Consider the following 24,104-nt stretch of genomic DNA (forward strand, 5'->3'; position numbering starts at 1 on the left):
AGGATGCGTCATGGCTAGCTCCGCCCCTATGCATGTTTTAATAGACTGCCCAGCGTATAATGCTGAGAGGGAAGTCCTGCTGCTACATAGTGTCAAAGCGAGATTTGCTTTCCTTTTCTGCAGTTAAACCATCAGTATGGAAGCATGTTATGACATTTCTAAAGTCAACTAGATTGTATGAGAGAATATAAAAGTTTAAGGTCTTATTTATTTATTTTATTGTTTTTTTTTATTATTATTATTTAACATAAAACGTCTAAGTCCCCACTGATACTACACACCCACAACAGTTGGTGGTGGTAATGCACCATGTTGGATGCCAACCGCCAATAAACTTAAAGAAGAAGAAGAAGAAGCTCCGCCCCTTATTCCAGTTAGTCCCTGGGTGCTTTTCAATATCCCTCCTCATTTCCTCGCTCCTCCGTCCTCCATCCTATGACCCGGAACCCGATCGAGCTCAGCCATCTTGTAGGACATCTCAATTCTTTGGTTGTGGCTAGAGGGGATACAGCTCAGACCGGAAACTAACAATGAAATTAATTGTTTACCTATTAGATTGTGTTTTATTAACGTCTACACCTACCCCAAACCTAAACTTAACCCTTACTATAATACAAAAAAAGGATTATTGTTGTACAGTGTGACAAAAATAACGTTAGACTGATGTGCGCATGCCCAGTAGCCATAGCTGTATCCCTTCTAGACTTTACCCAATTCTTTAATTGCACCGTGAGGAGGCGAGGATCGAGGAGTGAGGAGGCTTCCTGAGGAGTCTTGAGCGAGGATACGCAGGTGTTTCCTATGCGGAAGTGTTTTATCGACTAAATGTGACGCACTCCTCCCCCTTCGGATGGGTCATAATAATTTACATATATATTTTACCTTTGCAGTGTAAATAATGTCATATATTTAAACAGGGCATCTTGCTTTGTTAATAATTATTATGAATGCCTTAAATAACGAACTTTAACAACATATGGGCAGATCTCTTTAGCGCAGCTGATGACGCTTTGAAGTGATGAAGAATATTCCAATGTTCCTCCTTTCATTCCTCTATCCTCATTTCCTTTCCTTAAATCCTTCCCCCGTATCCTAAGGGGGTGGAGCTAAGACGTGAGGAAAGGAAGCAAGGAAAGGAAACCAGGATGCAAAAATAAGAAATGAAAAGCACCCCCTCTGTCGTAATACCAAATATTCCTCCTTGGTTGCTTCCTATGCCTCAAGTTGATTTTCATCTTCAATATAAGTTTAAGAACAAAAAAACTTTACATAAGGAGGTCGTAGTACAACAGTATTTGGGCCAAGCATATTCCTCAATGCTTCATATATTCACTGATGGATCAAAGGATCCAGCTTCTGGGCATACGGCTGCAGCTGTATACATTCAGAAATATCAAGTCAAAATTCAGAAAAGCATAACCAATTATGCATCTGTTTTTACAACTGAGCTGATAGCAATTTTGTTGGCTATTCAGTGGGTAGAGGAAGTTAAGCCAATAAGGGCAGTTATTTGCTCAGACTCTATATCATCTCTAAATAGTTTGTCAGGTGGGACATCAACAGTAAGGCAAGAATTGATTTATGAGATACTTATAAACCTGCTTAGAATACAAGATATGGGTATAATCCTGAGATTCGTATGGGTACCTGCTCACGTAGGAGTACAGGGGAATGAAATAGTTGATAAATTGGCTAAACAGGCGATGAAACATACGACTATTGAAGTGCAAATTCCACTAAGTAAAGCAGAAATAAAAGGAATAATCAAAAATCACATCAATAAAAAGTGGCAAGAAATGTGGGACAGGGGAATAAAGGGTAGGCACCTATATAGTATTCAAAAACAAGTTGGTAAAGGGAGATTATGCCTCAACAACAGAAGAGAAGATATCATTATTACACGATTGCGGATAGGACATTCTAGTTTAAATCATTCATTGTACATAATAGGGAAACATCAAACTGGATTGTGAATATTCTGTAGTGAAGTAGAGACAATTGAACATGTACTTCTACACTGTACAGCATATAATAGAGAAAGAGGCGAGTTGACTAAGAAATTGAAGGATCTAAGTATAACTAATTTCAGTTTAACAAATCTATTAAGTTATGCTTCAGGATTGGAAGGAAGAATTTAGTATTTTTTTTTTTTCTTTTTAATTGTAACCCCCGTCGAAGCTTCACACTCCAGTCCAGTTGGTGGCGGTAATACACCATACATTGGCTTGTCAACCGCCAATAAACGATACAAGAAGAAGAAGAAGCTCCGCCCCTTGGTGCGTGCAGACTTACACCTGAAAGGTATGTTTCAGCTGTTTGGATAATGTAGCAGTGAGTTGGGCATATCAGTTAATAATGTTTATTTATTATAGCTGGAATAGCATCTTATTCGCGGCTTCGCGTTGGTGTGTAGGCTGTCAGTAACCCCCGGTGGGTTAAGTTTCATTAATCGTTTGCAAAGCGTTCACGTTTGCCATAACTCGACTTCTTTTATTCCACTCATCCTCCTGTAAACTACTGAGATTTGAGCTGTGAACAATTCTATGACTTGTGTGTCTAGGTGACCGATATCTGTTATGTATAGTTACATTTTTAATAAATAACTGATTGGATTTAATTAACGATCTGTTTTTATCAGGAAAAACTTTCTTTGGGAGCGCTTCGTCTTTTTGCGTGATCTCTTCCTGCATAGAACGGAATTAAGACGGCGCTGCTGTTTTGCTGTATTTTCGTTTATTTTTGTTTCTTTCTTTTTTTTTCCGCGCTAAAGCCGGTAGCTGTGGCAGTAGCTGTCCTGACTATCTGATCTCCTGTGTGTCAAGTTGTGCTTTGATCTGCCTTTTAGTCCAAAGAATTACCGGCTGCGTGTAAGTTTCGTTTTGTGATTTCTTTTGTTTAGGAGTTTAGTTGTTTCTTTTGTTGTTTGTGTAATTATTCTTAGATTCAGTTGTCATTGTATGATTTATTTTGTTTATTGTATGTTTTTCTTTATTGATTTTTGTCTTCTGCTCCGTCTGAATCTGACGATTTTCAAGTTATTGTCTAATTTTTTATTTTTTATTTTTCTTTCAATACCTATGAAGTGACAATTGTCTGTTGTGCTGTGCATACTTCAACAATTTGGAAATCGTGTATTTATTTAGTTTTCAGTGTGATGTTGGTGTATTCTGATTAATTGTTTTCTTTTGTGTTTTAGGGCCCTGTGTGACGTATTGAGTCATATAGCTTTTTAAGTTATTTTATTCAATTATTGTAAACTTAATAAACATTTTTCTATACTGATATTCTATGTCTCTGTCCTTCATGGTACGTTTGTTTGGTTTCCATCTAGTATTCAGTTCCCCTTACTTTAAAGCAGTGATTCTCAACTCCAGTCCTCCAGTCTCCAACTCCACTCCAACTCCAGTCCAGATTCAGAAACATACAAAATGTGCAGAGCAGTGGGCCCCGAGGACTGGAGTTGAGAATCACTGCTTTAAAGGAGTGGCGTAGTCAGCATTAATACTCCGTTTTAAGGGTTGGTATCTATAGTGTGATTGATTTGCCTCCTGTGGCCACACTACACTTGCATGTAAAAAATCAAAGCAGTTGCATGTAGCTGAACAAGTGTTACAGTTTTCACTTTCATTACCATCTATACAAAAGTGGAAAACTAGGAATCATTTTGTAATGTAAACAGTCCATGTTTACATTGCTGTATGTTCATGTAACATACGACAATGATGTATAAACGGTATAGATTATCATTCTTGTTTTTAAAGAAATTTTACAAAAGAAAACCTTGTACAATACTACCTGTTATTGTTTTTTTTTTTTTTAAGGTTGTGTTCTGAGTGATAAAGTGTTTGGTGAAAACCTTTGCTAGAGTTATGTAAGAATGAGTTGATTTGCAAAAACATTTTTTTAAACCATCACCTAAACCTTAAACACAAATCCAAATGTTCAAACTAAATTCACAGACCCCCTGACTCTTCTGGCAAAATCAAACAATCGCTTCAAAACCATTTCACCTGCACTCAACATCAAAAAACGTTTTTAAATCATACACTCATTACTCAATACTAAACACACTACAGATCATTCATTAGACACTACATCAAAATAAGGAGAACAGTGTCCAGTGCATGTAGTCACAAAAAAGAATGTTTACTGTATATAGTCATTACTTTGCAAGAAAAAAGATACATAAACACACACTCAAAAAACATATACAGACTACAAACACAATCACACCTAAGTTTGGTGAATATACCAAAAAAAAGGAAAAATACACACATATGGTAGACTGACGTCTTTCAAGCTTTTAGAAGCACAAATAGATCAATAAAAAATAAACTGCTATTAGTTCTTTTCCTGAGTTTAGTGGTGAAGACTGACAGAGCTGATGAGGATCAATCTGCACTGAATGTGTTTTCTGATATATAGTGATTGACAGAGCTCATCACATTCATTCTAACTGTAATCCTACATAAAACCTAAAATAAGGATTACACAACTGAGTGAACGCACACACATCTGGTTTACTGTCCTGTGTGTGTGTGTGTGTGTGTGTGTGTGTGTGTGTGTGTGTGTGTGTGTGTGTGTGTTCATGAGGGTGTGTCTGCTGCTCATATAAACTCAGTCACTCCGGCGATTCATTCACTGCGGAAGCTCCTCCAACTAAAGACCCGTTTTACAGCATGTGAGTAACTCTAATGATTCAAATCATCAAGGGAATTAAGCAAAGCATATTGATAGTTATTAATGAATACGAGCCTTATACAAAACAACAGGCTGAAATACTAAGATAGCTACCTCATGTGAACATTTACGACTGGTTTCGATTGTTTTTCTCAATGATAAACGTAAACATATGAAGTCACTTTATAGGAGAAAGTGCGACGTTTCTTAATGCCTCGAGTCATATATTTATGCGTCAGGACGTTCTGCACGTAGTTTGGTCAAAGTTGGCCAATCACAATCGTTTGTGGTGGTCGTTTGTCCAATGGGCTGAGAGAGCGATGAGCGCCCGAACAATGAGGAAGTTGAAGTACATGAAATGTAACTTAAACAGCTGTTAGGGTCAAAATATAACTTGTCATATTTGAAGTGGAGCTTGTCTGCATGTGTATTTAATATTCTACATGTTCTTTTTCATATTAATAATTCGTATTCACGAAGCAGTTCATATAACGGTCTGTAAATATAATGTCTTCTTCTGTGTGTTTGTGTTCAGTGTGTCGGAATGGAGCATCTGTCAGCGGCGCACACGCGCTTTTCTCTCAGTCTCTTCCAGAAAATCAGTGAAGGAGACGCGACCGCTAATGTCTTCTATTCTCCTCTCAGCATCTCCGCTGCTCTTTCCATGCTGTCACTCGGAGCAGGAGGAAACACGGCATCACAGATGTCTAGGGTCAGTCTAAAAGTAGTCTGATTACAGCACATCTTTATTTGCGATTATATAGCCGCCAAGTTCCCCTGTGCATCCAATCTGTATCTAAATAGAATCATTCAAATAGAACAATAAATCATTCATAAAAGTATAGAGAGAGCAAGAACACCAACAAGTTTTAATGTGGTATATTCATGATTGCGTGTGTTGAAGTGAACTTTTAAATCAGTTTTAATTGATGACTCGATGGTTCCGCTGTTTGTTTACTGAGGAAGGGTTTGGTTTCGGGTGTGTCTCTCATTCTGTACCTTGACATTAGTGAAGTTTCCATGACTGTAAAACAGTATTTTTTTCCTGACTCTTCTGTCACAGAACTGATGTCGGTTGTGAGTCCCACCTTTGGAAAGTGTGGTTGACACAGTAAGGCAGTAAACTGTTGCGAAATGTTCTGTTATCATCGGCCCAGGGTTAGTAAATCCATCATAAAGCTTAAAGCAGTGTAGATTAATTTATTAACAAGTCTGATTTGACAGAATGACACTTGAAATGTAAAGCTGCTTGGTTCAATGATTTTTTTAAAATAATGTTGATCACAGCTCGTTGATATAATGCACTATATTTGACAGATTTCAGACACAGCTCTGCTTGTAGTGGGATTGTTTAATATGGCAGCTTGTTCTGTTGTTTCAAGTTGTAATTTGAAACCTTTCAAACTGGAACTGAAATAGGTTAGTGGTTGTCCCGATGGGTTAGGCCTTTGGTGTAATGAATGTAAATGTATGAAGGCATAATGCTGTGTGGGTCTGAGGGTCAAAGGACATAGCAATAACACAGTGCTCCTGTGTCACAAGGGTTGCGCACACAAATGTTTTTTTCTTATCTTTGGGTGGAGGGTGACTAGTAATGACTGAATGCAGAAAGTCTTTATAGTGTTTGTCATACTTTGTGTCTTTCCTTTTCTCAGCGTTACTTTTACAGACTAACACAGCTGGTTAAACACTGTACTTTTCATGAACCGGATAGAGGCAAAGTTAAATGTAACTATTCTTAATAAAGACTTTTGTGTGCAACTGTTTTTAACTGCTTATCATTTCACATGGCAGATGAAGAGGTTTACGGTTTGAGTTCAGATGTTTGCTCATTATCAGCCACATCGGGGTCAGCCGTGGCCTAATGGTTAGAGAGTCGGACTTGTAACCCGAAGGTTGCGGGTCTCGAGTCTCAGGTTCGGCAGGGATTGTCGTTGGGGGGAGTGAATAACCAGTGCTCTCTCTCCACCCTCAATACAACGACTGTGAGGCCCTTGAGCAAGACACTGAACCCCCAAGTGCTCCCCGGGCCGTGTGTGTGTGTGTGTGTGTGTGTGTGTGTGTGTGTGTGTGTGTGTGTGTGTGTGTGTGTGTGTGTGTGTGTGTGTGTGTGTGTGTATCAGTGGTGTGTGTGTGTGTGTGTGTGTGTGTGTGTGTGTGTATCAGTGGTGTGTGTGTGTGTGTGTGTGTGTGTGTGTGTGTGTGTGTATCAGTGGTGTGTGTGTGTGTGTGTGTGTGTGTGTATCAGTGGTGTGTGTGTGTGTGTGTGTGTGTGTGTGTGTGTGTGTATCAGTGGTGTGTGTATCAGTGGTGTGTGTGTGTGTATCAGTGGTGTGTGTGTGTGTGTGTGTGTGTGTGTGTGTGTGTGTGTGTGTGTGTGTGTGTGTATCAGTGGTGTGTGTGTGTGTGTGTGTGTGTGTGTGTGTGTGTGTGTGTGTGTGTTATGCAGAGCAAAAATTCCAAGTATGGGTCACCATACTTGGCCACATGTCACGTCCTTTCCTTTTCCTATCTACAACTTTATCATGAAGAAACTGTCATTCACTGTTTGTATCTAGGCTTTGCATTTTCCTGAAGCAGAGGCAGAAATCCACACTGGCTTCAGCAAACTCCTGGGCGAGATAAACAAAGCCGGAGCTCCGTACGCGCTGAGTCTCGCCAGTCGCCTCTATGGAGAGCAGTCCTACACGTTCGTCGAGGTGAGTTCAGTTTATTCACACGCAGAGAGAACACGTACTCTTAAGACAGATGTGGTTCTTGTAATGCTTGAATGTCTAAATAAATAAAACCGTTTTGTTTTAACTTCAGATATGTATACAATGATTTGTGCAGCATGCCAGTATTTCTTCTCTCTGTTGTTACAGAAATTTCTTAGTGACACAAAACGACTGTATGAGGCTGAACTGGAGACCGTCAACTTCATCAGCAATGCAGACGCAGCTCGTACAGACATCAACACCTGGGTGGAGAAACAGACACAAGGTGCAAAAACTGTTTGAACTTCTTTTACAATGAATGCTATGTTAGGAAGAAAACGTCATTAAAAAAGTCATTAAAGGGATAGTTCACCCAAAAATGAAAATTTGATGTTTATCTGCTTACCCCCAATGCATCCAAGATGTAGGTGACTTTGTTTCCTCAGAAAAACACAAACGAAGATTTTTAATGAAAACAGGTGCCGTCTGCCAGCCTTATCATGGACGTTGATGGGCACCAAACCTTTAAAAGTAAACAAAAACATGCACAGACAAATCCAAATTACACTCTGCGGCTCGTGACGATACATTGATGTCTTAAGACACGAAACGATCGGATTTTGCGAGAAACTGAACAGTATTTCTATCATTTTTTACCTTTGATACACAGCCACGTCCATCTCTCCTGAGCACGAGTTTGGCATCAGTCACATCACATGAGCACGCGCTTCTGGCGTAGAATACGCAAACGCCGTAAGGGGAAATCAGTGAAAAGTCCCGGATGAGTTTGTGCAAGCAAACATAATCTTTCAGCTTTAAAACGGTTTAAACAATCAGGATAAGCGCAAGTAATTACCATTTTGAATAACCGCTATACCCACAATCTCTGTGCACTGTGTAAACAATGAGTGTCGTATTCATGCGACAGATCGCTTCCGGCGTTTGCGTATTCTACACCAGAAGCGCGTGCACATGTGACGTGACTGATGCCAAACTCGTGCTCAGGAGAGATGGACGTGGCTGTGTATCAAAGGTAAAAAATGATAGAAATACTGTTCAGTTTCTCGCAAAATCCGATCGTTTCGTGTCTTAAGACATCAATGTATCGTCACGAGCCGCAGGGTGTAATTTGGATTTGTCTGTGCATGTTTTTGTTTACTTTTAAAGGTTTGGTGCCCATCCACGTCCATGATAAGGCTGGCAGACTGCACCGGTTTTCATTAAAAATCTTCGTTTGTGTTTTTCTGAGGAAACAAAGTCACCTACATCTTGGATGCATTGGGGGTAAGCAGATAAACATCAAATTTTCATTTTTGGGTGAACTATCCCTTTAATGTGCCACGACTTTATCGACTGATTATGTGCTGTATCAGTAATAATAAACCTTGCATTCCTGCTGTGTCGGTTTGAATGTTCATTTATAATCACAGAGAAGATCAAGGATCTCCTGGCCGAGGGAGACGTGGATTCGCTGACCAGACTGGTCCTGGTGAACGCCATCTACTTCAAGGGGAACTGGGAGAGGAAGTTTGGAGAGGAACACACCAGAGAGATGCCGTTCAAGATCAACAAGGTGAGATTTCATAAGAGCTTTTTACTGGACCGGTAAGTTTGCACTTCAGTTCGCTTCTTCAGTTTGTGGCCTTTGTCTGTGAGATGCACAGTATTTAAATGAACAAATGCCTTGTAAAACAGTTGACTTGGTAATGGCTGATATTGAACTTAGAAATATTGGAAATAAGTAGGCAGCAGTTCCCAAATGCCTCAATAAAATAAAATAAAATAAATATAAAATAGATCAGTATAATTAAATATCAGTGTGTGTGACATATGCTCAGTAGTATTGAGATGGGTCAGACAATTCCAGAGAACAGAGTTGTGCTTAGCAGGGGAAGAATCAGTTATTTTTGTCTCGTTTTAGTTGTAGTTGTCATGCATTTCATTCCTGATAAAAAGGAGACTATAGATGCTGTTGGTTTTGATTGTGCTCTTTTGAAATGTGTTTCTTGGATGAAGAACAGACAGCAGGCAGTGATTCTTTCAGCTGCCAGACAATACGTCCAGTGTTTTATATTTTTCTTTAATTTAAGAAATGTTTAGTTCTTGATGATTTCAGCATCAGGTGTCTTGTGATATGAGTGAGCGTGACTGTCATGTGTTTCCATTGATGGTTGACAGAATGAATCGAAGCCAGTGCAGATGATGTTCCAGAAGGCCAAGTTTCCTCTGGCCTTCATTCCTGCTATGAAATGTCAGATTCTGGAGCTGCCGTACGCTGGGAAAGACCTCAGTATGTTGATCATGCTTCCCAACGCCATGGAGGACGACACCACCGGCCTGGAGAAGGTGAGACCACAGGTGTTTTGTCAGTGGATCTGGTGTGATGTCTTAAGCCCAAAACGCACTGCACGATTTTCGGCTGTTCCAGACGAAAGCTTAGAATCGTGAAACAATTGTGGCGATTTCTGTGATCGTGGCTCCTAATCTGCAGTTTTATGTCGTACAGTGAGAGAGGTTTAAAGACGGCCGTTGTCACGGTCTTGTGACCAAAGATAGCCTACGATCATTTTCTGTCACTGTCACTAAACATGGTATAGTTTACATGCATGTCATACCCAAGTTTATTAGATCCATGTCACACAGGATTTCTACTTCTAGGATTGCTAAAATCATACAGTGTGTAGAAGGCTTAACTCAGACAGTAAACAGCTGTGGTTTTTATTGCGTCGAGTCTTCTGCTCAGACGCCAGGCTTTAACACGTCTCTCTTGTCCAGCTGGAGAGCGCGCTGACCTACGAGAACTTTGTGGAGTGGACCCGACCTGACATGATGGATCTCGTGGAAGTGGAAGTGGCTCTGCCCAGATTCAGACTGGAGGAAACGTACGACATGAAAGCTCTCCTGATGAGCCTGGGAATGGTGGACGCGTTTGACTTGCAGAGAGCCGATTTCTCCGGCCTGTCCCCGAACAACGATCTGGTGCTGTCTAAGGTGGTGCACAAGTCATTTGTTGAGGTGAACGAGGAGGGGACGGAAGCCGCTGCGGCCACCGGAGCCGTCATGATGATGCGCTGCCTGATGCGTCCAGAGCGCTTTCACGCCGATCACCCGTTCCTCTTCTTCATACGCCACAATCCCTCCAAGAGCGTTCTGTTCTACGGACGCGTCTGCTCTCCCTGAGCTCTTGACGCTCCAGCGCACGGCACCCACAGGTTTATGACGGGTTTGATCCGTTTAGAACGAGTCGTAATGCCGGCAGATGAGGGGTCAGGGTTCAGGTCTTTCAAAGGTTTCAGACGAAAGTCCAGTTTGACCTGCCCTTTACTGAAAATTACCTTTTGCCTTCATTCCTGAGTGCCTGTGTTGTTTCCTCTGTTGAATAATCTACAACTTGCATAATAATAAACAACTTGTAATTGTTCAAAAATAAAATGAAACCTGTGCTTAGCTTGAACGTTTGTTGTATTTTAATAGATGCTGTAGTTTTGCACTGAAGGCTTATTGAGCTCCACATCTATCATAAAGAGTCTGATTCAGATCTGCATTGTCAAGTGAGTCACAAAACAAACAAAATTACAGTGCTGTTTGTGGCAAGTAGAAATAACTGTATGAAATGTTTCATTATCAAAATGAAGTAATTACATGTCTTCAGAAAACCTGTTGATGACTTATTCAAGAGTGATATCATAAATTCTCAAGTCATTTGTCATATATTGTGGGTAAAAGTTTATTCAGTGGTCATAAGAGTTCAGCGCTCACACAGAAACTCCTGTTTAAATCACTGAATTCAGTCTCTGAACGTGAAAACTGAAAACTGGTTGTGATTAAACATAGAAAACGCCTCTTGGCCATTGCATTCAGAAATGTAACAGAAATGTTTGTAGTTGGTCATAAAGCTACAAAAACACAGTGATTCTGGATGATCTACATTCTAGAACTGCTGTAGAACTAAACCTCACAGACAGTTCTTCACTGTAAATAAAGTTAATTTGCCTCTTTATATGCAGCGTGAAAGGAGCAGGAGCTCTGCCACAGTTTGAATCTGGATGTCGATGAAATCACAGCTGGACGATTCATCTACAGATGAACGGACAGACTCAGAACAGATCAATCAGACAAATACTCCTACGAACATAACATTTTAATAATTTTTGCTTGATTACGGTATGTGTTACTAGTGTACAAATACAATATTTAATATTAAATTTTTGCACTAAAAAATACTATATTGTACAAAACAGCCTCACGCAGGAGTTTTCAGTCCCGTCATCACTGCACATTTCTCATGTCTCCCTAATTAGACACTAAATTCAGGTCTTGTCTCTATGACTGAACCGATGAGTTGAATCAGGTGTGTTAGACGAGGGAGCTAAAAAAAAAACTAGTGTAATTAAAACAAAGTATAATAATTCAAATTAATTTACAATATATCAAATCATAATACATGAACAGACTACAGAGCTACTCATTCATAGATGATACCGATACCTTTTCTAATTCATCAACACAGGCAATACACAGTTGTGAATTCACACATTAGGATATACTGACATATATCTTGCTGATAAAACTTACAGCAGGTGTTATGAAAATCAGTTTCAGCATTTTAATCAGTGCATAATTTGCCGTTACAATCGTAGCAACAGCAAAACCACAAACAATGGTTAGTAACAGAGTGAACCATAAAAGAGGATACAATGTAAAAATGAACATATGTTGCTCTGAGTTATAAAAACAGCCAAATGATGAATGTATGGTGTTGTTTAACATATGTCATGCAGTAATTTATGTGCCAAATGCCATTTAGGGAATATGCAATTGTAGCCCTAAATAACTTAGAGACTAAAAAAAAAAACACCCTCTTCAAATTTTGAATTTTGTCCAATCTGAAAATAATGACAGTTTAATTGTTGTATTCTGTTGAGAGTAAAATGACTTGTTAAACTCAGGTTCGTCAGCAAAGGGGTGCCCACGCTCTGCGCTAGTCATCAGTATAGAATAACAAAGAAATAGTATTCAGTACATGATGAGCTTCATGGTAGACGAACAGATGCGCTCCTTGCTTAACCTCTCTTTTCTATCTTTTCTAACAGAAAATAAATGTGTTGCTCTAAGAACGGACGTCGTATCTTTCTTAAAAGTGTAACACAATCTTCCCTACTTTAATAGGTGTCAATAGGTTGTGTTTATTTATTTATGTATTTATTTATTTATTTGCTGTGGTGCATTATGGGAGGTGGGAGAAACCAGTTGTGGAGACTGAGGGTGAGTGTTTGTTTCTATGTGAGTGTGTTTTTTAATTGAACAGCTTTACAATGATGAAATATGTTGTCAGTTTTTCTTTTTCTTTTTAAATCAGAGCCCATCCCCAAAACTTGTAAAATTAAGGTTTGTTTATTTGTTAAATTTAATTTCCTGGTTGCTTGCATCCCTATCAGTGGTTTTGCCTATGAGCATAAATGCCCAGCAGCTGAACTTGAATGGGACTCTCAGTCTGAGGTGGAAGTTGGAGAGTGATTAGTCTGCTGAAGATTGGAGTTCAGACCCAGATGTTAAGAGCTGCATCAAGAGAAAGGCGAGGAACTCTTCAGTTTTATCACATTGTAAGTTTTAATTGTACATTTACTTGCATTTCTTTAAGCTATCACTAGTGTAGTTTGTGTAGTTTTATTTTCCCAGATAAGACTCGATGCTGCCACATTCTGAATGAACTTTTTTTTTTTTTTAATTCACAAATGATCTGTGTATCTCAGGATTAATAGTAAATTGCTATTTCAGGTTCTTCATTGGAAATGTGTGAGTAACGCCGGTTTCACACTGCACTCGTAAGCAGAGCAGAAGCGGGTAGGCAGCGTTCACACTGGCAGCGTTTGTCGCGCGCAGCTGAACCGCAGCTTGTGTACTTCTAATATAGACGAGTAGAGTTCATTCGGTCGCGCATTTCAGGTGTTCTCCAACAACTGTCTGTCATGTGCTTTGATTTCTGATATGGTTGTATGTTGTAGATTTAAGTAGCAAATGAGAAACGCTAAAATATTGAATATATTTTTAGACCAAGATCGTCTTAATGATTACCAGTTAGGTTTATGATAATTATAGCAACAGGTTTTCAATAACGAAAATGTAAAAGTATGGTATTTGGGGTACAAATTGCCCCTGCTGTTGGGGCTAAAGACACAATAATTTACAAGATAAGTAATAGATGACTTTTACATTTGTTGCCATGACATGGTTAGATTCATATTGTATATTTCATATTTTTTTTATGCTGCTTGTCCAACTTTGAGATAATCACCACGTTTATAATAAAACCATTATATTTCAAAACATAAGACATCTCATATAAAAATATAATTTGTTGGTACTACTGTAAATCTATATTAAATAATTATAGGATCTCCTTCAATACCTTTAGAATCTTTACTTTTAAAAATGATTTTATTTCTATATTTTTAAATGTTTTATATTAACATTTTAATGGCAGTAGTATATATTTATTTACTCTTGTATTTATCAAAACAAGCAGAAAATAGTACAAACTTTGCTTACATGATTGGTTTGACATTATTTACAAAAAAAATTACATTATTTTTGCTGGTGAGCCTTTTAAACCGTGATTGTGATACATATGATACATGTTTTTATGGATTACTTGGTATTTTTCGTGTGAATCAAGTCAGATTTGATCAAGAACGATGCACTGTGTCTTTAATCCAGCGCAAGCGGCGCAGCAAAAATAGACTCGGCGCCAAAACGATCGCTGCACTGACGCTTCTGCTCTGCTCCTGCTCCGCGCTGCCGCGGTGTGAATGATATCATCTGTTAACATGCGCGCCAAAAAACAAAACGAACGAAAAAAAAACAAAACAAAAAAAACGCGCTGCTTACGCGTGCAGTGTGAAACCGGCGTAATGTTCAGGTAAACATCCACACAAAGCTTTTATGAGTTTATTTCAGCTCTTTAGTATGCATGAGTTTTGATTAACAAGGTGTTTGTATAATTTTAAAATCAAACACAATTCACTAGGCTTTATGCATACACTGTAAAAAATGTCCATGAAATTAACAGCTAAATTTTGTAAAATCATGACATCAAAATTTTGTATACAGAAAAACAATGAAATAGTGTTAAATTTACAGCAATATTTTGTAAGTATTAAAAATGCAATTGTAAAATACTGAACCAAACAAAACTGTTAATTATACAGTATAAATGTTTTAAAAATCATCACCACAGTGATTTTAATAGAAAAAGAATCTGTAATAAGAAAGCAATGCAATTCAGTTCATTAAAAATTATAGCATTGAACATGGCCAAACAATAGAATATCATAATCAATAATATCAAGTTATTTTTATATTTAGGGTGTAAAATGTTTATTGCATATTGTACATTAAATATTACAATTAAGTATAAAGTTAAGGGTAATTTGTTACATAGCCTAGCTATTCGTCAGTTCTTTTTTTTTTTTTTTTTTTTTTTTTTTGAACGATAATTGTAAATTCATTAAATGACAAAATAAGGTTGTTTTTTTTACAGAATTCCATAATTTAGTAATATTCATAATACCTCAGGGTCATTTAACGTCTTCATTTGAATTTCAAATGAGCTTTGCATCCTCCAATCACTAACCAGTGAAGCTGATTTCTGATTTTTGCAGGAGCTGCCTTCTTGAAGTTCAGTGAGTGCGCGCCCAATCTGCTAGCGCCTGGAGAAGTGTGACGATCTGCAAAATCACAGACTGAAGCTGGTGAGAGAAAAGTACTTTACTTTAAACTTTAAAGACTTACAGGCACCTGTATGTGTCCGAGGGTTTTTTGCTGTCGTATTAATAATGACTCGGTGTGAGTTAAATGTTAAAGGCTTAAAAAAACCAAGTGATTTTGTTAGTTTGCAAAAATGATACTAATGAACCTTGTTCTCAAGTGTTACCCAGCTGTTTATGTATACTCCACAAAGGCAAATTAGCTGATTTTATTAAAATGACCCCATGTGTGTTGTTTCCTGGATGATCAATGATTGTTTTTATGTTTTGTGATTGTTGTTCAGCTGCCTGCTGTTATTCAGAAAAATCGTCCAGCTCCTGCACATTCTTTGGTTTTCCAGCAGCATCTGCATATTTGAAGCCTTTCCCAAAGTGAATGTAAGATTTTGAGATCCAACTTTTCGCACTGAGGGAAATCACTTTAGGAAAGTGTTCAAATATGCAGAAGATGCTAGAAAAACCAAATAATGTGCACGAGCTGGAGGAAGAACAGAAAGGAGATTTACTGCTCAGGACAAACAAGGGACTCATGAACAACTATCACTAAAGAGAAAAACAGTCTTGGATCATCTAGGAAATGACGCACAGTATTAAGATTCAAGGGTATGTCAACTTTTGAATGGGGTCATTTTATATTAAGTTATTTTGTCTTTTGAAGTAAATGTAAACATGTTATATGACATAGTTTTTTCAGGATAGTACTAAATTAAAAACAGTTTTATGATCCCTCTTTATTTTGTTAAAATGAACAACATTTAGCATATTCTTCAAGGGGTAAGTAAACTTGTGACCACAACTGTATGAGTATGTACTGTATATATTAAGACACACATGCGGATATACATGTAAATATATAATGTATATTGGAGCTCTACTGATTAATAAATAAGTTCTTGTGAAAGAACACTGTAGGTCGGGCTGCTACTTTCTGTTAATCTGATGAATCACTCCGGTACTAGGTTACAGCAGAAGTAAAGCAACCGATCTAAAGTAATCCCCATATAAATGCTTACTTGCATGCTCACTGTTTGGATTCAGGATAAGAAAAAATACTAATTTTTGTGAGATGGATTCACCGTGTACTTGTCTATAATTAAAAATGTATTTGTCATTATTTTGATCAAAATAATGACAAAGTAATTATTAATAGCTTGAATTAAAAAAAATTAAAAAGTTTTTGCTTTTAGTCCTTACCTTGATTCAGGACCTTTCAGATCACGAGAGGCATGATGTCTAAACATGAACTGGGAAACATGAAGTGAAGTCAGTAAGATTTCTGATAATTAATGAATGTTGTGCCATACTCTCAGTTTGAAGGTTTGTTTCAGCTGCTATGCTCAGTATAAGTTAAGTTACAGTGTATACAGATGTTATAGTTGCTATGGCTGTAGTATTTTATGATTCACATACTTGTATCTCATGTACATTTGTTATACTGATATTCCAAAGAAATGCAGTAATCCTTAAAGACTGTTAATGTTACTATTATTCATAAAACAACTCTTATTTGTTCTTGAACAATTTTAAGAGATTAGTCCCATCTTTCCCTTTTGATTTCCAGTAAAATAATCATTAATCTGTTACATGCTCTTTATTGTATTGTTTGTAAAGAAAGTACACTTTACAAAGTTCTGTTGAGAACTGACAGATTTTTTTTTGTTCATTTAAGGTCAATGAATGCTTTGAAGGGCAAATTATTATTGGATTTTTAAGTCTTTCAGTGCAGTATCTCTTAATGCATACCTAGCTTTAGCTTTTCCGTATTTCAAAGCCTATTCTGTGTACACTGGGTTATATTTTTCACATTTCGGGTCAGTTTATATGGTGGTACAGTTTATATGAAAGTAAGATGAATGTTTGATCTCATGACAGAAACAATAAGCAATGACTACTGATAATATTAAAATTAGTTTAATAAAAGCTTGGTTTTGCTATTTTAAAAAAAGTACTGTTTTGTGATCACAAACATTTTACAATAATATTTACCGTTTTATACTGTAAAGTTGTGTACATTTTAAAATGTATTTTTTACAGAATTATTCTGGCAACCACAGCTGCCAGATTTTTTTTTTCTGTAAAAACAACAGTGTTTTTGTTTAAATGATTAATGGCAATTTTCAATTGTTAATTTGTTTTTTCCACGCAATTATTCCGTTAATTATACTACATTAACTTGTGAAGAGATTTACATTTTTAATGTATTTTTTTTTTTTTTACAGTGTATTAATTGGCCTATGTGTTTGAATGTTTAATTGGATAAATTAAGCTATGAAATGGTGAGTTACTGGAGTAATGATTTGTTTCTTTTGTTGAACTTGTTTTGAAAGTTTGTACAAATCAATTCCCCCCCTGTTGTTTCAATGGTTTGGTTTCTCCCTGTGTCTCCCCCTATTGTTCAGTTTGTATTGGTTGCCCCTTTTGCCCATATTCGGACTTCCCCCTTGTTACCTTGATTGTCTACACCTGTCCTTGTTCCTTGCCACTCCCTTACACCACTCTTTATATAGTCATTTCATTGTCCTGTCTACTATGTGACGTTGTGGTTGCTGTTCCCTGGATTCCTGTTTTGTTTAATTAAATCTTTTTTTTTTTTTTTTATTTACTCCCTGTGTTTCCCTCTGGCTCCTCACCCCCAGAAACCAGTTACAGCTTGCGCTTTGTAGTATTTGTTTCTGGTTTTTGAGAACATTCTTGTCACAGGCATCGCTTCTTATTAGGACTGCATCACCCACGTCTCTTTGGGTTTACAGGTTGTCTGGTAGCTCCATAGTCCCAAAGCTGATGTCATTTGCTTGTGTTTAATACCTAGAAAAATAACTATGCAGTGTTTTTTTTTTTTTTTTTTTTTTTTTTTTAAATGTGCAATGAATATTAATCTTAACGTTGCATGTGCTATTTTGTCCTTAGGTCAGCTGGACATGGTGGAAGAGCTAAATGTGCTGTTATCCTGTACCTTGATGGCATTCTACTTGTTTCACTTCAGCATGAGGCTCATTCAGGTAAATGCTTAACTCTTTTGTAGCCTTATTCCTATTTGTCCTTTGGAAATGTGAAGAACATTTCATTAGTAGACTTAATTGTAGTAATCCATTATTCCTGGTTTTAATATGTGAATTCTGGGCGCTTTACTCGGTTGAGTAGTGTTTCCCGTCAGCATAATGATGGAGAATGCAGCTGTTTTTAGTGTAGCCTTTGACCAACTAATACTAGTTTCAAGGGACCATTTACTGAGAAAAGTTTGGTGGTGGTTCAGAGACCTGACTCCATTGAAGGCCGAGTCTACCAACGCAATGCTGTAGGTAAGTATATTATTATTATTATTATTATTGTTATATATATATATATATATATATATATATATATATTTTTTTTTTTTTTTGTGGTGGTGGTACAGAGACTTGACTCCTTTTTGAAGGCAGGGTCTAGCAACGTAACGCTGTAGGTAAGATGATATTATTATTATTATTATTATTATTATTATTAATAATATAATTTTTTTTTTTTTTTTTTTTTTTTTTTTTTGTGGTGGTTTAGAGACCTGACTCCATTGAAGGCCGAGTCTACTAACGCAACGCTGTAGGTAATTATAATATTATTATTATCATTTTATTTCTGAATTTTGTGTGCACTTCATTTTTTGGGGTCTTCATGACTTTGTCAATTGTTATGGTCTCATGCTTTTTAGTTTTTTTTACTAAATTTTATTTAACCTGTGTAATATATGGCCTTGTGCTGTTTTGATTTATCATGGTTCACCAGCACTTGAATCTGCCTTTTTCTCTTGAATCTGTCTTTTTCTTCTATGTCCTTTTGATGATGTACTAGAAAAGGTGCCATCACAGTTATGTCCCTCCTCTGAGATTTTAATGGTTTCAAATTTGTTTGTGTTTGAAAGGTTTAAAGTCTAGACTTGTGTTGTGTGAGATACTGAACGGAGTCCTCTTCCATGACTTGTTGGATCTGAAAGGACTAATACACAGTGTGGAGATATCCTCGTAAACTCAGTTGGTTAGGTTTTAAGTGAATGTAAACTTGAGAAAGAAGACGTGTAACAGTCCATTGAGTATGTAGTCTGTTAGGTCCTTTCAATAGCTGTCTCACTTGTGAAACGAACTTCACAAGTGTTTAATGCTCCATGATGCTGTCATTGCCTCATTTTGGGTCAAAATAATTTTAAAATACTTTTACTGAAAAACTGCTCTATTACTGCATTAAACTAACTTTTGCTCAAGTAAGGGTAAATGTGTAAAGTGTTGTTAGGCTTGATTGATTATGTCAACTGTAACCAGGAACATCACCGTAATCACCCTGATCCAGTCTGTATCCAGACCAGATGGTCACTGCAGGCACCCGGATCCAGTCCAGAGGGTGGATCAGCACCAGAGATGACCCCTGGAGCCCTGAATGTCAGCGGAGACCATGACAACTAGATGAGGCTCAGAGACAGTCTATAAGTGAAGAGTTCTTTGCTGGAGATCTGTCATTGCCAACAGAGAACTGGAAGCAGACTCTGCTAAATCTGACTTAGTTGCAGCCTGGAATGAAACTGCTGGTTTTGTGTGGCCAAAGGTAAAATATACCCCTGACTGAGCCTGTTGTGTACCAGGGTTTTTTTTGTGTGGGCCCTTAATTTGTTACCGATGGAGTTTTGGTTTCTTGCCAGTGTTGAGGCTGGCTTTCTTAATTTCTAGCGATATTGTCAGCTTGATTGTACAGATACTATTTGAAGCAAGCTGGATGACAACACTGAGTCAATGATGAACTAAGTTTAACTGACAGTTGAGTTTACTATTGTGTTTTTGCATTATCAACACCATTTGTGTTTGTTTAATGATGTTTTTGTGCATACATTTCTCTTGCATTGGCATGAATTTATACGGTCCACCCCACTCAGGAAAAGTTTAGCTGCCAATTAATCAATTTCAGCTTTGACTCTTGACCTCATTTATTTACTCCTTTTATTTAATTAACTTCATAGTGTCCAACAAAGCTACTGGGATTGCTATCATTCTTTAAAGCATCCTGATCAAGCAGTGTTCGGTTTAATGTTTGAGAAGCAGACCAGGGTAGTCTGTTACCTGCAGGTACAGATCCAAGTCCACAAGTTTTTATGAGATGAGTAGGGGAACCCCAGACTTTAGGTGGACGAGATGTCTTAGTCATTTGTTGCCTTTTTAAAGACTTCTTGTGCACATTGTAACCAAAGGTCAGAATTGCTCCTATGATATAGGTTTTTGATGTACACTTGTGAAATTCTGTCATTACTGTTCTCACAGAATTAGTATTAGTACAGTGGTAAAACATAATTGGAAAGGTCCAACACTCATTGTCAGGATTATGTCTCTGTTTTGTTCTGTTCTCCCAGTGTTTTCACCCCTCACATGGCCTTCAGTTGGTTTTTCCCTTTTGTCTCCCCCTGTACTTCTGTGTTTATTGGTTTGTCCCTATTAGCTTTGATTTGGTTCACCTGTCTTGTTAATTTGCTACACCCCCTGCCACTCCTATTTAAGTTGTTTGTTTCCTCAGTTTCAATGTCAGTTGATAACGTTACTATGTGTTTCATGTCTGCGCCTCGTTTTGAGTTCTTTGTTTTACTTTAAATCATCTTTGATCATGTCCTGGATCTACCTGGTGCAACTGTGACACATGTAGTTTGTGTGATTTTTTTTTTTTTTTTTTTTTTTTTTTTTAAACCTCTTCAGTCACTGCGTCCATTGAAATGGACAATTTTATTGGTTTAAAAAAAGTGTTTTTATGAGCAATTTATGGTTACTGATTGTTCCTAGATCAACCAATCATAAAGAAGATGTCCCTTAATTTAATTTGGGTGAAACATGTTTTCTTCTCTGAAGTACCTGGAGATTTGCTTTGAATGCTCTGTGCATCTCTTTTGAATTTTGAGTGGTGAACATTAACCCTAATTCTGTGTATTTCAGGTAAGATGAGAAGCTTTTTAGAAGAGTTGAATGTGCCGCTGTCCTGTTCCTTGATGGCATCTCGCTTGAATTCATTGAGCCTGATGTTGGTGAGTGCTGAAGTTGTTTTTTCCTGAATTAGGAAATTATCTGCTAGGGTTGTTTGCTGTTTGAAATGTGGAGAGCTTTCTTTGGTGAAGTTTTAAGTGATTGATCCTGTATTTTAAAGTGTTGTCTGCTTCATGTTTCCTTGTACAGTGCTATAAGTCTTCATGTAAGTGCTACATTTGTGTCCTGCCGGCCTTGTTTTACCCATTTCTGTGGATTATTAAAGACTGTTAATTGTGATTCTCACTTGTCTCTGCGTTCCTTGCTTTCTCAGAGGTCACATTTACCAAAAATGGCCGTCATTGATAGAAATTACAATAGATCATCCTCAGCGTAATCTGTCAGCGGCCTTTACATCTTTCTAAGTGTAATTCCAACCCCTGTTCAGTTGGTGGTGAGTGCGGTCCACTGTGGCAGCAGAGCGCTGAATCCAGAAGAAAAAGTAAAACTGCCACAAATCTTTTGTTGTACGCTTGCTTACCCAGAAGTTACATTTTTACCATCCTGTTTGTGAAAAATCACAGACCATGTTAAAGACAAACACAACCTTTGCCGTAAGTTTGTATTTTATTGTCCTTTTTATTCCCTTATAATGTCATACCGGTTTTGTTTTCCCTTTAAAGGCAGTGTATTTTAGCAAATTTTGTCCCATTTCTCACAAACAACATTTAGAAATGTATTCTTATTATTCCTTTTTTATAGAAACATTTGATGTTGGTCATTTTGAATTTTGTATCACTTTGTAGTTTAGTGTTTGTGCCCATTTAATTCTGGTTTAGCTTCCCCACGTTTAATTGTTTTGTGTACTTTTTTGTATTTGGGCCCCTTTTGTGCTTTATGTACCTTTTTATAGGCATTTTTTTGCCTCTCCCCCCTCTCTTGTTGTATAAATTAATTTTATTTTGTCTTTTGTCATGCTGTACTTGTAGTTACAATATTTATGGTTCTGTAATAATGGTTATTTCAATGTAATGGCTGTAAACTTTTTTTTTTTTTTGTATTTTATGCATCTGTAATTTATTTTGGCCTTTATTTCTACCAGTCGGTGTAGTTTTATGTACTTGTATTGCTTTGAAACGAGTGTTATTTGAGAATATTTTCAGTTTTTACAGTGCTCTGTTTTTTATTACTATGTAGTCTTTTCTTGTATTTTAAGGTAATTTGTTTACTTTTAATGTATCTTTTGGTGTTGTTTGTCAATGTATGACAGTTTGTCCTGGCTGGGGCAAGTTGCATTTTTTGTAATTGTAAAAGTGTTGGAGAATTAAAAGACAGTGTGTGTATATATTTAAGTTTGTATTTTTTTTTTTTTTGGGCCAAAATGCTGTCTAGGGTTGAGTTAGGGTTGAGTTAGGGTTGAGTTAGGGTTGAGTTAGGGTTGAGTTAGGGTTGAGTTAGGGTTGAGTTAGGGTTGAGTTAGGGTTGAGTTAGGGTTGAGTTAGGGTTGAGTTAGGGTTGAGTTAGGGTTGAGTTAGGGTTGAGTTAGGGTTGAGTTAGGGTTGAGTTAGGGTTGAGTTAGGGTTGAGTTAGGGTTGAGTTAGGGTTGAGTTAGGGTTGAGTTAGGGTTGAGTTAGGGTTGAGTTAGGGTTGAGTTAGGGTTGAGTTAGGGTTGAGTTAGGGTTGAGTTAGGGTTGAGTTAGGGTTGAGTTAGGGTTGAGTTAGGGTTGGTTAGGGTTAGGTTAGGGTTAGGGTTAGGGTTAGGGTTAGGGTTAGGGTTAGGTTAGGTTAGGGTTAGGGTTAGGGTTAGGGTTAGGGTTAGGTTAGGTTAGGGTTAGGGTTAGGGTTAGGGTTAGGTTAGGTTAGGTTAGGGTTAGGGTTAGGGTTAGGGTTAGGGTTAGGGTTAGGTTAGGGTTAGGGTTAGGGTTAGGGTTAGGGTTAGGGTTAGGGTTAGGGTTAGGGTTAGGTTAGGGTTAGGGTTAGGGTTAGGGTTAGGGTTAGGTTAGGTTAGGGTTAGGGTTAGGGTTAGGGTTAGGTTAGGGTTAGGGTTAGTTAGGGTTAGGGTTAGGGTTAGGGTTAGGGTTAGGGTTAGGGTTAGGTTAGGGTTAGGTTAGGTTAGGGTTAGGGTTAGGGTTAGGTTAGGGTTAGGGTTAGGGTTAGGTTAGGGTTAGGTTAGGGTTAGGGTTAGGGTTAGGTTAGGGTTAGGGTTAGGTTAGGGTTAGGGTTAGGGTTAGGTTAGGGTTAGGGTTAGGGTTAGGTTAGGGTTAGGGTTAGGGTTAGGTTAGGTTAGGGTTAGGGTTAGGGTTAGGGTTAGGGTTAGGGTTAGGGTTAGGGTTAGGGTTAGGTTAGGGTTAGGGTTAGGGTTAGGGTTAGGGTTAGGGTTAGGGTTAGGGTTAGGGTTAGGGTTAGGGTTAGGGTTAGGGTTAGGGTTAGGGTTAGGTTAGGTTAGGGTTAGGTTAGGTTAGGGTTAGGGTTAGGGTTAGGGTTAGGGTTAGGGTTAGGGTTAGGGTTAGGGTTAGGTTAGGGTTAGGGTTAGGGTTAGGGTTAGGGTTAGGGTTAGGGTTAGGGTTAGGGTTAGGGTTAGGGTTAGGGTTAGGGTTAGGGTTAGGGTTAGGTTAGGGTTAGGGTTAGGGTTAGGGTTAGGGTTAGGGTTAGGGTTAGGGTTAGGGTTAGGGTTAGGGTTAGGGTTAGGGTTAGGGTTAGGGTTAGGGTTAGGTTAGGGTTAGGGTTAGGGTTAGGGTTAGGGTTAGGGTTAGGGTTAGGGTTAGGGTTAGGGTTAGGGTTAGGGTTAGGGTTAGGGTTAGGGTTAGGGTTAGGGTTAGGGTTAGGGTTAGGGTTAGGGTTAGGGTTAGGGTAGGGTTAGGGTTAGGGTTAGGGTTAGGGTTAGGGTTAGGGTTAGGGTTAGGGTTAGGGTTAGGTTAGGGTTAGGGTTAGGGTTAGGGTTAGGGTTAGGGTTAGGGTTAGGTTAGGTTAGGGTTAGGGTTAGGGTTAGGGTTAGGGTT

General features: G+C 38.0%; 2 protein-coding genes across 3 annotated transcripts in view; both read left to right on the forward strand.

The window, feature by feature from the left end:
• The window catches only part of wwp1 (WW domain containing E3 ubiquitin protein ligase 1), a 54,970-nt gene that overhangs the window by 21,054 nt on the left and 9,812 nt on the right, over positions 1-24,104 (forward strand). The window lies entirely within an intron of this gene.
• Positions 4,549-10,830, forward strand: serpinb1l3 (serpin peptidase inhibitor, clade B (ovalbumin), member 1, like 3). 2 transcript variants are annotated; one of them, XM_073830491.1, is made up of 7 exons: positions 4,549-4,681; positions 5,216-5,392; positions 7,239-7,379; positions 7,545-7,662; positions 8,807-8,949; positions 9,555-9,722; positions 10,152-10,830. In XM_073830491.1, exons 2-7 carry the CDS (start codon positions 5,225-5,227, stop codon positions 10,554-10,556), a joined length of 1,143 nt encoding a protein of 380 aa, XP_073686592.1. In that variant the 5' UTR covers positions 4,549-4,681; positions 5,216-5,224; the 3' UTR covers positions 10,557-10,830. The 2 variants fall into 2 exon arrangements, with proteins under 2 accessions (XP_073686592.1, XP_073686593.1); XM_073830492.1 differs by lacking the exon at positions 4,549-4,681 and adding an exon at positions 5,020-5,040.

The sequence above is a fragment of the Garra rufa genome, chromosome 24 (assembly GCF_049309525.1).
Source record: "Garra rufa chromosome 24, GarRuf1.0, whole genome shotgun sequence".
Lineage (NCBI taxonomy): Eukaryota > Metazoa > Chordata > Actinopteri > Cypriniformes > Cyprinidae > Garra > Garra rufa.

Excerpts from the sequence above, each read along its gene's own strand:
- serpinb1l3 (XM_073830491.1), top strand. The coding sequence starts at position 5,225 with ATGGAGCATCTGTCAGCGGCGCACACGCGCTTTTCTCTCAGTCTCTTC. Across the intron at positions 7,663-8,806 it reads GGTGGAGAAACAGACACAAG|AGAAGATCAAGGATCTCCTG; the intron begins GTGCAAAAACTG and ends TTATAATCACAG. Across the intron at positions 8,950-9,554 it reads TGCCGTTCAAGATCAACAAG|AATGAATCGAAGCCAGTGCA; the intron begins GTGAGATTTCAT and ends GATGGTTGACAG.